Source organism: Piliocolobus tephrosceles, chromosome 12, assembly GCF_002776525.5.
Source record: "Piliocolobus tephrosceles isolate RC106 chromosome 12, ASM277652v3, whole genome shotgun sequence".
Taxonomy (NCBI): Eukaryota; Metazoa; Chordata; class Mammalia; order Primates; family Cercopithecidae; genus Piliocolobus; species Piliocolobus tephrosceles.
Window position 1 is genome coordinate 35,978,969 of NC_045445.1, and position 15,948 is coordinate 35,994,916.

Here is a 15,948-nt window from a genome sequence, read left to right on the forward strand (position 1 = left end):
GTGGTGCTTGCCTATATATAGCACAAGCTACCCAGGAGACTGAGGTGGGAGGTGGGAGGATTGCTTGAACCCAGAAGTTTGAGGTCACAATGTGCTATGACGGTACCACAGCACTCCAGCATGGGTGACAGAGGGAGATTCTTATCCCTTAAAAAATATATGTATATTTATAGGAGCTTTTTAGCCAAAATAGTGATAATATTGTATCCAATTTTACATTCTGCTTTTTTCACTTTATGTTTTATTGTGACCATTGTTAACATCATTAAATAGTCTCTGAAAACAATTTAAGGATTGCATGTATTTTACTGCATGGGTTATACCAGTTTTTATTTTCCAACTGTTAGAAATTAAAGTTGTTGCCGGGTGTGGTGGCTCATGCCTGTAATCCCAGCACTTTGGGAGGCCAAGGCAGGTGGATCACCTGAGGTCGGGAGTTCAAGACCAGCCTGACCAACATGGAGAAACCCCGTCTCTACTAAAAATACAAAATTAGCCGGGGTGGTGGTGCATGCCTGTAATCCCAGCTACTCGGGAGGCTGAGGCAGGAGAATCGCTTGAACCCAGGAGGTGGAGGTTGCGGTGAGCCGAGATCGTGCCATTGCACTCCAGCCTGGGCAAAAAGAGCAAAACTCTGTCTCAAGAAAGAAAGAAATTAAAGTTGTTCAAATTTTAGCTATTATGACATAAGAATCTTTTTACTTATCTTTCAGAATATCTAATAATTTTTTGTTTTCTTTTTGTTTTTTGTTCCATTTTTTGGTATTTATTTTTTCTTGATTATTCCTTTATGATAAATTATTAAAGGTAGAATTACCAAGTAAAATGTTATATACATATATTTTTCTAGTTTTCTTTCTTTCTTTTTTTTTTGAGATAGGGTCTTGTTCTGTTGCCCAGGCTAGAGTGCAGTGGCATGGCTTCGGCTCCCTGTAACCTCCGCCTCCTGGGCTCCAGCGATCCTTTCACCCCAGCCTCCTGAGTAGCTGGGACCACAGGCATGTGCCACCACACTCAGCTAATTTTTTGTGTTTGTTTGTAGAGACAGGGTCTCTCTTTGTTGCATGGGCTAGTCTTGAACTCCTGTGCTCAAGTGATCCTCCTGCCTTGGCCTCTCAAAGTGCTGGGATTACAGGCATGAGCCACCATGCCCGGCCACTGTCTATTCTTTATTATGGGCATTTTAAATATATACAAAAGTAGATGGAAGAGTATAATGAACTCCATATAATACAATGAACCCCATGCATCCATCACCTGCTTTGATAATTATCAAAATCTTACCTACTTTATCAATCTTCCCATTTTTGTTTAGTTTTGCTGCAGCATTGAAAGCAAGATCTAGACACTAATAATTTTATCAGTAGACACTTCTATATATACCTCCAACTGATAACCCTTCTTTTAAATATGATTACCATGCCTTTCTCAGGCCTAAAAAAATACCATTTATATCATCTAGTATCTAATCCATACTCAAATTTTCTAATTATCTCAAGATTTTCTTTTTGAGACAGTCTCGCTCTGTTGCCCAGGCTGGAGTGCAGTGGCGCCATCTCAGCTCACTGCAACCTCCACCTCCCGGGTTCAAGTGATTCTCCTGCCTCAGCCTCTGGAGTAGCTGGGTCTACAGGCACACGCCACCACTCCCAGCTAATTTTTTTGTATTTTTAGTAGAGACGGGGTTTCACCATGTTGGCCAGGCTGGTCTCTAACTCCTGACCTGAGGTGATCCATCTGCCTCGGCCTCCCAAAGTGCTGGGATTACAGGCGTGGGCCACCACGCCTGGCCTATCTAAAGATATTATAAAGTTGGGTTGCTACGGAAAATTATAAGGCTTTTGACATTCATTAGCACATACAGTATGTAGCAGATATATTGTATTGCTTATTTGGAATACCAGAATGAACAAGACATCTCTTAACTTTTTTTTTTTTGAGATGGAATCTTGCTCCGTTGTCTAGGTTGGAGTGCAGTGGCACGATCTTGGCTCACTGCAACCTCCACCTCCCAGGTTCAAGTGGTTCTCCTGCATCAGCCTCCCGAGGAGCTGGGAATACAGGTACCTGCCACCACACCCGGCTAATTTTTGTATTTTTAGTAGAGACTGGGTTTCACCTTGTTGGTCAGGCTGGTCTCGAACTCCTGACCTCAGGTGATCTGCCCACCTTGGCCTCCCAAAGTGTTGGGATTACAGGCATAAGCCACCATGCCTGGCCCTCATCTTCTTATAGTTTTTTCTCAGTATAGAAGTCAGAATGATCCTTTTAAAATATAGCAGATTATGTCAGTCTCTGTTTGAAAACCCACTAATTCCCATCTTACTCAGAGCAAAAGCCAAAGTCCTTGCAATGGCCTGTATGTTCTGATCCCCGCATCCACACCTCTGTTTTCCTTTTCTATTTTCTTCTCCTTCTCACTCACTGGCTCCAGCTGCCCAGGCCTTGCTGCTGTTTCTTGAGCACACCAGAACTCCTGCCTTATAGCAGCTTCACTTGCTGCTCTCTGTACTTGGAATGGTCTTATCATATGATCATTTCCTTACCTCCTTCGTATTTTGCTTGAACAACACTTTTCAGTGAAGCTTTGCTCACCCACCTTATTTACTCCCTGACATCCTACTTTGTCTGTTTTACTTTTCTTCACAATACTGATTACCTTTGGAGATACACATGCAAAAAAAACCCCATGAAACTGGACTCCATATTATACCATACACAAAAATAAACTCAAAATGTATTAAATACTTAAATGTAAGGTCTGAAGCTGTAAAACTCCTAGAAGAAAACAGGAAAAAAGCTTCTTGACATTGGCCTTGGCAATGATTTCTTGGATATGACACCACAAGCACCAGCAACAAAAGTAAAAATAGACAAAGGGGACTGTATCAAACTAAAAAGCTTCTGCACAATAAAAGAAACAACCAACAACATGAAAAGGCAACTTACAGAATGGGAGAAAATATTTGCAAACCATATCTAATGAATGGTTAATATCTAAAATATATAAGAAACTCCTACAATTGAATGTCAAAAACCCCAAAATTCAAACAACCCAGTTTTTAAAATAGGCAAAGGACCTAAATAGACATTTCTCCAAAGAAGACATACAAATGGCCAATGAGTACATGAAAAGGTGCTCAACATCACCAATTAATCAGGTGATTTGACTTCCAAATCAAAACCACAATGATATATCACCTCACACCTATTAGGATGACCATTATATATATATATATAAAAAGATAACAAGTACTAGTGAACATGTGGATAAAATGGAACCCTGCACACTGTTGATGGGAATGTAAATTGGTGCACCTACTATGAAAACCAGTAGGAAAGTTCCTGAAAAAATTTAAAATAGAACTACCATATGATCCTGCAATTCCACTTCTGGGTATATATTTAAAGTAAATGAAATCAGTATGTCAGAGAGGTATCTGAACTCCCATGTTCACTGCAGCATTATTCACAATAGCCTAGACATGGAAACAACCTAAATGTTCATTGACAGATGAATGGAAAAAGAAAATGTGGCATATACACACAACAGAATGCTATTCAGTCATAAAAAGAAAATCCTGGCATTTGTGATAACATGAATGAAACTGGAAGACATTATGCTAAGTGAAATTTAGCCAGATACTTTTTGGACAAATACTACATAATGCCACTTATATGATGAACCTAGAAACATTAGACTCATAGAAGCAGAGTAGGACAGTGATTGCGAGGCCCTGGGGCTGGGGAAACAGGTGGTATTAGTCAAAGGGTACAAAGTTTCACTTTCAGAATGATAAGTTCGAGAGATCTATTATATAGCACAGTGCCTACAGTTCACAATACTGTATCGTATACTTAAATAAGAGGATGAGAATAAACTTTTATAGGTGATGCTTGGGTTATGGCACAGATTGTGGTGATGGTTTCATGCTTATATACTTATCGCCAAACTCATTAAGTTCTATATAATAAATATATACACCTTTTCGTATACCAATAATACCTCAATAAAGTGGTTTAAAAAATTAACTTATAGCCTGGTGCAGTGGCTCACGCCTGTAATCCCAACACTTTGGGAGGCCAAGGCGGATGGATCACCTGAGGTCAGGAGTTTGAGACCAGCCTGACCAACATGGTGAAACCCCGTCTCTACTAAATACAAAAAATTAGCTGGGAGTGGTGGTGTGTGCCTGTAATCCCAGCTACTTGGGAGGCTGAGGCAGGAGAATCGCTTGAACCCAGGAGACAGAGGTTGCAGTGAGCCAAGATTGTGCCACTGCACTCCAGTCCAGGCAACAAGAGTGAAACTGTGCTCAAACAAACAAACAAAAAAACCTTATAAAATTTACTTATTTTAATTTTCTGTCTTCTTTCACTAGAATGCATGCTCCATTCTATTTTTGTCTCTTGTTCACAGATATTTTTGTCTCTTTTGTTCACTTACTATATCTGTAGCTCCTAGAACAGTGATTAATAAAAATAGTAGGCACTTAATAAACATCTGTAGACTGAATGAAGACATAGTCCCAGACCTCAAGATGTCAACTACTGGAGCATAATGATTAAAAACATAAGCTCTAGAGACAGAGCAGGGTTCTAATTCTGATGCTATGACTGTGTGAAATTGTTGAGTTACTTAACAGCTCTAAACCTTCATTTGTAAAGTGAGGTTATGAATAGTACCAAGACAAATCTGTATCAAATGCTGCATACCTACATTTCACAAAAATTCTCTCTCACTCCCTTACAGTTACCTTTCTTTACCCAAGTTCTAGATTCTAACGATATACTCTCAGAATTTTTTTTTTTTTTGAGACAGAGTTTTGCTCTTGTCACCCACGCTGGAGTGCAATGGCACGATCTTGGCTCACTGCAACCTTCGCCTCCTGGGTTCAAGCGATTCTCCTGCCCCAGTCTCCTGAGTAGCTGGGATTATAGGCACATACCACCATGCCCAGCTAATTTTTGCATTTTTAGTAGAGACGGGGTTTCACCATGTTGGCCAAGCTGGTCTTGAACACTTGACCCCAGGTGATCCGCCTACCTCAGCCTCTCAAAGTGCTAGGATTACAGGCATGAGCCACTGTGCCTGGCCCAGAAAAATTTATTTGAGACAGGGTCTTGCTCTGTTGCCCAGGCTGGACTGCAGTGTGGTGATCACAGCTCACTGTAACCTTAAACTCCTGAGCTCAGGTGATCCTCCTGCCTCGGCCTCTCAAGTAGCTGGGACTATAGGTACATGCCACCACGCTTGGCCTTTTTTTTTTTTTTTTTTTTTTTTTTAATGGAGACATTGTCTTGTTACGTTACCCAGGCTAGTCTCAAACTCCTGGACTCAAGCGATCCTCCTGCCTGGGCCTCCCAAAGTGCTGGGATTATAAGCATGAGCCACTGCACCTGGCCTATTCTCAAAAATTTTAAGCAGCAGTTAAATGCTATAACACCTATGCTAATGTTCCCCTAATCATGCACATTAAACATAAATTTGCAAGAAAAACATTAATTTCTAGGTAAATAGCATACTTTCAGCTTCTAGTATCAAAAAGAAATTTTATACTTATTAAAATGGATACAGTATATTCATATTTGCAATCTGATGCAATTATCAATTCTTAGAAACCATGAGGTCTAACAGTCTCTGCAAAAGCCAACTATTAAAAAAATCCCTACTTTATAAATCTCTAAGATAATAGAGTATATTAAACATGTATCTTTTCCTGACTTTCTTACATTTGTTGAGCTAATTTTGAAAATCAACAGAAACAGAAAATAGCCAGAATTCTAGGCTTGGCATTACCAATGCATAGGTGAGAGATCTTGGGTACATCCCTCTGTATGTTCAACTGTACAATACTTTTATATATTATATTTCACACAGATGCTAAGACAAAAGACTGAAAAAGTACTTCAAAAGAGATGAAAAAGATATCACCATCATAAGAAAAAAAAGAATACACACATCAGGAACATAAACTCCATTGTGTTTACTGTGCCTCACTGCGGCTAGCACTAGGTTAAAAGATAATTCCTGGTGTCAAACTCTAATGGCATGTGAAATAGAAGCCTCTTTTAACTGTCCCCAAATAAAATGACAGAAGGGAAACAAACCTCAAATGATCTCTTTCCGAAAACAATGGACATAAATGTTATTTCTCATGTAAAAAGGCTTTGTATTCAATAAAATTTGAGTTACTAAGGTTTGTTTGGGGTTAGATGGATGTACTTAAGGATCTATAAGTAGGATTGCTGAAATAAGCACAATAAAAGATACTACAGATAGTCTCTATTTTTAATAGTAATCAATGCCTGGAAACTGTATGGTAAATTAAACTAATAAAAGCAAGTCTTTTTCCCTAAAGCAAAGCAGTTAAAATTATCACTGCCACATTAGTCAGTGAGGCTTTATGGAGGAAGTGGGCCATGAAGAATGGGCATGCTTTGAATAGAAAGACGATCAAGGCATCCAAATAAGGGGAACAATAGGAATAAAGGTCCACAGGCAGGAATTCAACATGATTACAGGCCTACTACAGTCAGGAACGGAATTAGATTCCAAGGATACTAAAATCTGTGAAGTACAGTTCTTTGCCTTCAATCAGCCCAGAGCCTACCCAGGGAGACTAATAAGAAAGATGTGGTAATGTCGGTATAAAAGTACCTATGATGTACTATTAGAATACAAATGAAGAACAATTTTACCTGCTGGATTCGGGGAAAATAATAAGATATTTGAGCTGAATCTTGAAGGATAAGTAGGGCTTTGCCCTGTGAAGGAAACAGAGGGCATCTGTGGCAAAGCAAACAGCAGGGACAGAGACATGAAGGTGAAAGTGTTTAGTGTACAGACCTGTATCAGGCATGGCTGGTAGGATACACAGGCACTAGGGAATTGGAACTGAGTCAAAAGTTAAGATTAGGCAATATAGGGAAGAATCTTATTGTGAAGGCGATAAAGGGCCGTCAAAAGATTTTAAACCACAAAGCCGGGCGTGGTGTCTCATGCCTGTAATCCCAGCACTTTGGGGGGCCGAGGTAGGAGGATCACTTGAGGTCAGGAGTTTAAGACCAGCCTGGCCAACATGGTGAAACCCTATCTCTACTAAAAACACAAAAATTAGCTGGGTGTGGTGGTGAGTGCCTGTAATCCCAGTTACTTGGGAGGCTGAGGCAGGAGAACCCCTTGAACCCGGGAGGCGGAGGTTGCAAGTGAGCCGAGATCATGCCACCGCACTCCAGCCTTGGCAACAGAGCGAGACTCTGTCTCAAAAAAAAGAAAAAAAAAATTAAAACCACAAAATGGCATAGTTAATCTGTTTCAAAAAACCTGGCTGGCTGGTGGCAGTGTAGAAAATGAATTGGGTAGAGACCAGAGGCAGAAAAAACAATTAGGAGACTATGGCAAGCATTTAAATGAGTGTTAAAGACCTAGATGATATGTGTGACAATTAGGGATGAGGGGGTAAGTTCCACAGGTATTTGTGAGTGGGGGTAGAGTGGCTAGGAATTTGTTACTAATTTGATATGTGGGTAAGGAAGAAAAAGTAATGGAGTATTTTTGATTGGGATGAAAAGGTAACTTGTAGATGTTGATGCCACTAAATAAGGTTCAGAAGTGAGAAGCAGGTTTGTGGGTGAATGATGAAAATATTTCAATGAATGATCATAAAGATGACAGATTTGTTTAAAGTAGCAATAATTATATTAAGTTTAAATGGTATAAATGTACCATAAATTAAAAAATAGAAACTGGCAGAGTGGGTAAAAAAACATGATCTAACTATATGCTATCTATAAGAAACATTTTAAACATAATGGGATGCCATCATGGCAGACAGGAGACAGGACTAGATTGCAGCTCCTACTCAGATGGACAGAGCAGCATGCGGAGGCCCACACCATGAATTTTAGCTGCAGATCAACAACAAACTCAAACAAATCAGTAAGAAAAAAACAGTCCATCAAAAAGTGGGCTACGGACATAAATAGACAATTCTCAAAAAAATATATACAAATGGCCAAACAAACATATGAAAAAATGCTCAATATCACTAATAATCAGGGAAATGCAAATCAAAACCACAATGTGATACCACCTTACTCCTGCAAGAATGACCATAATAAAAAATCAAAAACAGATGTTAGTGCGGATGCAGTGGTCAGGGAACACTTCTACACTGCTTGTGGGAATGTAAACTAGTACAGCCACTATGGAAAACAGTGTGGAGATTCCTTAAAGAATTAAAAGTAGAACTACCATTTGATCCATCAATCCCACTATTGGGTATCTACCCAGAGGAAAAGAAGTCATTATTAGAAAAAAAGATACTTGCACACACACCTTTATAGCAGCACAATTCACAACTGCAAAAACATCGAACCAACCCAAATGCCCATCAATCAACGAGCGGATAAAGAAACTGGTATATATACATGATGGAATCCTACTCAGGCATAAAAAGGAATGAATTAACAGAATTTGCAGCAACCTGGATTAGACTGGAGACTATTATTCTAAGAGAAGTAACTCAGGAATGGAAAACCAAACATCGTATGTTTTCACTGATATGTGGGAGCTAAACTATGAGGACGCAAAGAGGTAAGAATGATACAACGGACTTTGGGGACTTGGGAGGAAGAGTGGGAGGGGGGTGAGGAATAAAAGACTACAAATAGGTGCAGCGTATACTGCTTGGGTGATGGGTGCACCAAAATCACTAAAGAACTTATATAACCAAATACCACCTGTATCCCAATAACTTACGGAAAAATTAAAATTAAAAAAATATTTCTATGAATGACCATTACCATCTAGCTAACTACTCAAGCCAGATACCTGTGATTTATCCTAGGCTACTCACTTTTACTACGCCAGCTAGTCAGTCACCAAGTCCTACAAATTAGACTTATTTTACATCTCTCAATTCAGCTTATCTTTACAGTTTCTAGATCTACTGCTATCATAATCATCATAATTGGAAGTAACCATTTCTCTGGGTTAACAGCCTCTTACATGGTCTCCCTGTCTCTAACCTGAAGCCCCCGCCTAGTCTATCCTTTACATTACTACCAGAATACTCTTTCTAAAACAAAAATCTGAACATGGTAATTACGCCTCTGAGTGAAATCCTTCAAAGCCCCACCCTGCTCCCAGTAGTTTGCAGGATAAAATTCCAATGTCTTCGTTTAACACAGAAAGTCATTTAAAATCCCACTCCTGCCTACCTCTCCCACCAATCTCACACATGCACCTTTCCCAGCCATGTGTAATTCCTTGTAGTACCTTTAACATACTAGCCTCCATGCCTTTGCACTTGCTATTCCCTGTATCTGATACACTCCTTCCTTTCTTCTCTCATATAGCTAAATCCTAGCTCAAATAACAAGCTTCCAGGAAACTATTCCTAACATTGTGATTTATAAGGCTAACCTATTCTTGTGTAGTACCTTCTGTAGAATATCACCATCTAATACTGTAATTGTGAGTTTACCTATTTCACTAGTCCACAAGATCCCTGAGGACAGAGAATAAGTCTCATTTGATTTTATAGCATGTGGCAGTGTCTGCCACATATGGCAGGCACTCAGAAAACATTTGTCGAAGGAGTTTAGTTTTGGACCTATTAGTTGATGTGGTTGAATTACATGTAGGTGGAGAGATCCTATATATTGCTATGTGAAAAGGCAGCAAGCACAATAATGTTCTTGTTTAAAAATTATAAAGTTACTGAAAGTAAACAAAGAATTACAGATCTAAAGCCAGTTCAGAACTAGAAGAAGTGCATAAATATGTCTATTGAAAATGGCCAAGAACAGACTCTGATAAACAGTAAATGTAAGGAGGTGGAAGAAGAAACAGTGGTAGTATAAAAGAATAAGGGAAAACAGAACTATGGAAAGCCAGGAGAAGGGGAAAAGATAGTGTCAAATATTGGAGCCAATGAAATCTCAGGAAAATACTGTTGAGCAGGTAGACATTTTAGGTTCTCTTGTTTATATCACCCTTACCTAATGCAATACACAAAAAGCACAGGTGACAACTTAGTACAATATTGTATATTCTGCTTTTTTAGGTTTAAAATTGGTTATATTTAACCTTCCAGCTCTAAAACCAAATGAAAATCATTAAGATACCTTATCTGAAACTGTTATAAAGTGTTTATTAAACCAAGAAGATTAGAAAATTAAAATACTTAAATATCTTTTTTCTTTCCTTAATTATCTCTTATTTGGGTATCTATTATCACTATTTAAAAAATATCTAACATGGATTTGAGGGGAGGGGCTTTTGTATTATTTAAGTTTACATTAGTGATATACTACCCTGAGGAATAGTATTCACTGTCTGGCAACCTTTAAACATCAAAAATTTTCATTTGCTAATTGCTTCTAATTGAAGAAACTCCTGTTTCTAATGATACATCTTAATTTTAATTAAGTGTCTTCATGCAACTGTAATTTCTGATACATAAAAATACTTCATGGTAAACAAATTAAATCATACCATTTCACATAGTAACCATAAAAAAATAAGCATACCCCTGTATCTGTATCCGATTTTGATGAACTTAGACTTTCCTGGGAGGGTGATGGAGACACACGTCCTAAAAACAACATAATAATTATAAAAAAGGGATGTATGTACACACACAGACCCACCAAAATACAGCATTCAGAAGTAATGACACAGCAATGTCTAATAGTTAGAGAATATAGTATTCTAGAAAAACACTAACAATTGAGGCATAACCCCATAAGAGCCAAAATATTTGTTTTAATCATGTTTACATAAAAACTTCATAAAATGGCTTAACCATTTCCCTACTTTAGTAAACAAAATACCATTAAATCCTCAGTATTCAAATAGAACACATTCTTATTAATCATGACAAGTAGCAAGAGAAACAATAAAGGAGCAGAAAGGGTCAGGGCTGCAGTTAGTCTCACGGGACACTGAAAATAGTCTTTTTGCTTACGGCAGGGCAGTAAAAGAAATGACAAACAGCAAGGACTAGAAAAACTCACCATATAGTAAACACAGTTTAATTTCTTGTCAAATTATTGTCATCTTCAACTAAGTATTGAAACATAATGCAAGCAATACTCACAGGATGTACTCAAGTATATGAGGCCTAGCTTGCCAGTTTAGTGACTCTCCCTAGACTTCTATGTTCCTCAAATTGGTGCTTGACTATTCACTCTCACCCACGGCCACCTTTTTTCTCCTTCCTCCTATGCTTTACTTCTTGTTTGCAGCCTTACTTGATGGCAGGGAGGGTGTGGAAAAAACTTATTACATAGTTAAATAGTTATTAGAGAAGAATCCCATAAACTTAAAGCCCAAATTTACATCAACTCTACATACTTTCCTGATAACATCATGATACATAAATATCTGTACATAGTTGAAATCAGTGTGTACATAATGTTCTGAGGCTTCTCTTTTCAACACTTTTTTCATATATCCCTTGAGGTATTGACAATTCACATTCATTTTCCATGACTCTTTCCCTAGTCTTTTTTACTTACTGGATATATATATATATATATGATTTTCATTCTTTTTCTAGTTAATTAGCAATTCTATTTTAACCTAGGATAGAACTGAAGGTTGCCAGAGGAAACCAAATAACATGTTCTCAATAGTTGATGAAATTAACTACACACTACACCTGGAAAGGGATAAATTAAAAGCTTTGTGGCAGCTCTTTTCATTGGGTTTAGAGACTTTTTACCACTGACGTCTGTCTTACTTTCAAGTTTTTGGCTATTATCATAAATAGTGGTTGCTGCAAATGACTGCCAGAAAAGTAGGGCATCAGTATATCTAAAATGTAAAAACTTCAGTTTCTGTAGATTTTTAAATACATGAAAAATACCTTCAGTATTGTATTTCATTCGCATATTGTTGAAATAGTCAAAAGCATTTTTTAAAGCCCATATTCTCACTACATTGTCTTGTCCAGCTGAGGCAAGTAATCGGCCACAGTGAGAAAATTTCATGGTCCAAACAGCTCCCTATGAAAACAAAAGAAGGTTCAAAGTTAATACTTTACAACTTTAGAGACTTTACTTTTGGCCGGGCACGGTGGCTCACATCTGTAATCTCAGCACTTTGGGAGGCTGAGGCAGGAGGATCACCTAAGGTCAGGAGTTTGAGACCATTCTGGCCAACATGGTAAAACCCCATTTCTACTAAAAATACAAAAATTAGCTAGGCATGGTGGTGGGCGCCTATAATCCCAGCCACTTGGGAGGCTGAGGCAGGAGGATCACTTGAACCTGGGAGGTGAAGGGTGCAGTGAGCTGAGACTGTGCCATTGCACTCCAGCCTGGGCAACAAAAACGCAACTCCATCTAAAAATAATAATAAATAAAATAAAATTTAGAGACGAGACTTTAAAGCCAAAGTTTAAAATTATGCCAAATAATGTATACTAAGATAATCCTCACATTGCTAACACTATTTAAGTCCAAAAGTTCAATGGTGCTTTAATACCACAAAAGTAGACTTTCAGAAGAAAGGTAGGGTAAGATAGTTGTGGTGTTCCATAATCTAAACTAACAACTTCAAGAACTCAAACCCTGTCCACATATTAACAGAAATGGGAGTTCTAAAGTGGTCAGAAATCTTCATTGGAAAAGCACAAATCCTAGTTGGGGATCTCAGTCCCCTAGCTGAACATAAAGACGGGTGGCAGAGCCCTCAGCATAGCACACAACTAAGCAGGATTGAGGAAGACTAAAGCCCACCTTGGCAGTGACCCTCATAGCACCAGGCACTTAGAAGTATTACAGTTTTGGAATGGGCTGGGCATGGTGGCACGTGCTTGCAATCCCAGCACTTTGGGAGGTCCAGGTGGGTGGATCACTTGAGTTCAGGAGTTCGAGACTAGCCTAGCCTGGGCAACATGGTGAAACCCCATCTCTACAAAAAACACAAAAAATTAGCCAGGCATGGTGGTGCGCACCTGTGGTCCCAGCTACTCAGGAGGCTGAGGAAGGAGGACTGCTTGAGCTCAGGAGGCAGAGGCTGCAGTGAGCAGAGATCCTGCCCCTGCACTCCAGCCAGGTGACAGAGCAAGACTTTGCCACAAAAAGGAAAAAAAAAGGTAGTAGTATTAGACTGGTGCATCCTACTTTTCTCTCTAGAAACAAGGTTTCAAAGTATATGGCCAGAATCTCTAGACACTGAAAACAGTAGGAAAGTATGTGTGTGTGGTGGGGGTAGAGGAGAAGGGAGAAAGAACACGAACCTCTTAACTTGGAAAGACCAAATCTTATTACAAGAAATACTACTATATACACATTCAGATGTATCAAAAAGATTATGCCACAGCCCATTTATTGAAATAACCATTCACTTCTACAAAATTCAAGTGTATTAAAAATGAGTCATTTGGAGCCTACTACAATGAGATTTTATTTAAAACAGGAAATAACGAGTCAATACAGTACTAGGAAATTTATCAATTTCCTTAAGAAAAATACTAAAATCAACTCAAACATTTTATCTGTAGATCGTAAGCATCAAAATTTAAATTTGAATTTGGTTGCCATCCAATATATTTATGGTTGCTTCCTTCCAGTTAAGCCAACTTTTAGACTTAACATGTAAACAGATTCCCTAATCAAGGGCACAACATTATTTATTCAGTTCTAAATTTTGTCACTGCCTTCCTTGTGTTCCTAGCATTCTCAGGGGTTAACTGCAATACAGTTTGTGCAATTGCATCTACATTGGTACTTTTGAACTCTAAAGGGGCACTTGAACTTTTACCTCTCTCCTTGTTTTAGCTGAATATCTCACTTTACAACATATATTGAGCTTCTGATATATTTTGTAAATTATTTAAAATATGGTTGGGAACATTTTAAACATTTTTCAAAGTTACAGACCACCCTCTAATTTAACTGCTTTAAAGTTTGGTGCCTTTGCATAGGTTTCTTAGTGATACAGGCTGAGAGTTTACTTATTCAATAACTCATTTTTTTCTTTTTCTTTTTCTTTTTTTTTTTTTTGAGACAGAGTCTTTTACTCTGTAGCCCAGGCTGCAGTGCAGTGGCACGATCTCGACTCACCAAAACCTCTGCCTCCCGGATTCAAGCAATTCTCCTGCCTCAGCCTCCCAAGTAGCTGGGATTACAGGCACCCACAACCATGCTCGGCTAATTTTTATATTTTTCATAGAGACAAGGTTTCGTCATATTGGTCAGGCTGTCTTGAACTCCTGAACTCAAGTGATCCACCTGTCTTGGCCTCCCAAAGTGCTGGGATTACAGGCGTGAGCCACCACACCTGGCCGATAAGTCACTTCTGGAAACTTCAGAGACAGACTCTGCATTACCTATTCATTAAATCATGTTAACATAAATTCACCGTTCTTGAGTCAGGCTAGCAAAGTTACATACATAGAGATAGTTCTGTAGAAGCCAAAGTATTTCTCTTAACAAAAACAGTATCAATCCTAAAAAATGAAAAAGTTGCTTACCATATGTTCACCACTAAGATCTTGCACCACTTTGATCTGATCAAAATCATAAGGTCCTTTGAAACCGTGTGCTGCTTTGAATTTAACTGGTCTTGTATATGGCATTCCTTCATCATCACTTGATGAAGGATCATCTTGATCAGTATGAAACACTGAACAGAAAAGCAACAGAAATCACTACTAGCTAATATAGATATTGCTACTATCATAGTTCCATATTTCCTGCATACCAAGAAAATTCATTAAATGGAAGAGCAAAATTTATTTCTTATGTAACATACTGGTTAAAAACATGGAGTCTAACGCCAGACTGCCAGGTTCAAATCCAGCTCTGTCATTTATTATCTGTGTGACCACAGGCAAGTTACTCAACTTTGGATGCCTCTTAGTTTTCTCATCTATCAAATGGGGATATGATGGTACTTACCTCATAGGGTTTCTATGGAATTAAATGAATTAATACAGGTAAAAGTGCTTAGTACAGTCCTAGGCACTGAATAAGTACTATGTAAGTTTCATTAAATAAAACAAATGAGTACAATAATGACAAAGGCATAGGAGGTCAAGATATTTGCAAATTTAGAAAATTTACCTAATTAAAAAAAATGTATTTGTTTATTTTTATACAGACAAATACTGGGGGGTCTCACTATGTTGCCCAAGCTGGTCTCCAACTCCTGGGCTTAAGTGATCCTCCTGCCTTAGCCTTCCCAAGTGTTGGGATTACAGATATGAGCCACCATACCCAGACCTACCTAATTTTGAAAATACAGTTATTCCCCAGTATCCATGGCAAGACCTGCTATGGGTATCAAAATCTGCGAATGCTCAAATCCCTTAACATAAAATGGCATGGTATTTGCATATAACCTATGCACATCCTTTCATGTACTTTCTTTCTTTTTTAAAGACAGGGTTTCAGGTTGGAGTGCAGTGGTGCGATCATAGGTCATTGCAGCCCTGAACTCTTGGGCTCAAGCAATCCTATTCCTCAGCCTTCTGAGTAGCTGGGACTGTAGGCACACTTCACTATACCAAGCTAATTTTTATTTTTTAGTAGAGACAGGGTCTCACTATGTATTTGACCAGGCTAGTCTCCAACTCCTGGCCTCAAGCAGTTCTCCTGTCTTGGCCTCTCAAAGTACTGGGATTATAGGCATGAGCCACCAGGCCTTGCCCTACTGTATACTTTAATCTCTAGATTACTTATAATATCTATTGCAACATAAATGCTATATAAATAGTTGTTATATTATTTTTTCTATTGTTTTATTTTATATATTTTTTTATTTTAAAAATAAAAAATATTTAAAATATTTTTTATATTTTATTTTAATAAATTGTTATTTATTTATTATTTATTTATTTATTTCGTATTGTTATTTTTTATGTTTTTTAATATTTTTCTATCTGTGTTTGTTTGAATCCCTCCATGTGGAACCCATGGATACGGAGA

At 38.2% G+C, this 15,948-nt stretch overlaps 1 protein-coding gene across 1 annotated transcript in view; it reads right to left on the minus strand.

The window, feature by feature from the left end:
* WDR44 (WD repeat domain 44) overlaps positions 1-15,948 on the minus strand; it is a 93,413-nt gene that overhangs the window by 20,073 nt on the left and 57,392 nt on the right. Inside the window, exons 10-12 of the mRNA XM_023202370.1 lie at positions 14,493-14,644; positions 11,880-12,018; positions 10,540-10,604 (exon numbers count right to left, since the gene is read on the minus strand). Of these exons, the coding sequence (XP_023058138.1) occupies positions 10,540-10,604; positions 11,880-12,018; positions 14,493-14,644 (356 nt within the window). The remainder of the gene's footprint in view (positions 1-10,539; positions 10,605-11,879; positions 12,019-14,492; positions 14,645-15,948) is intronic.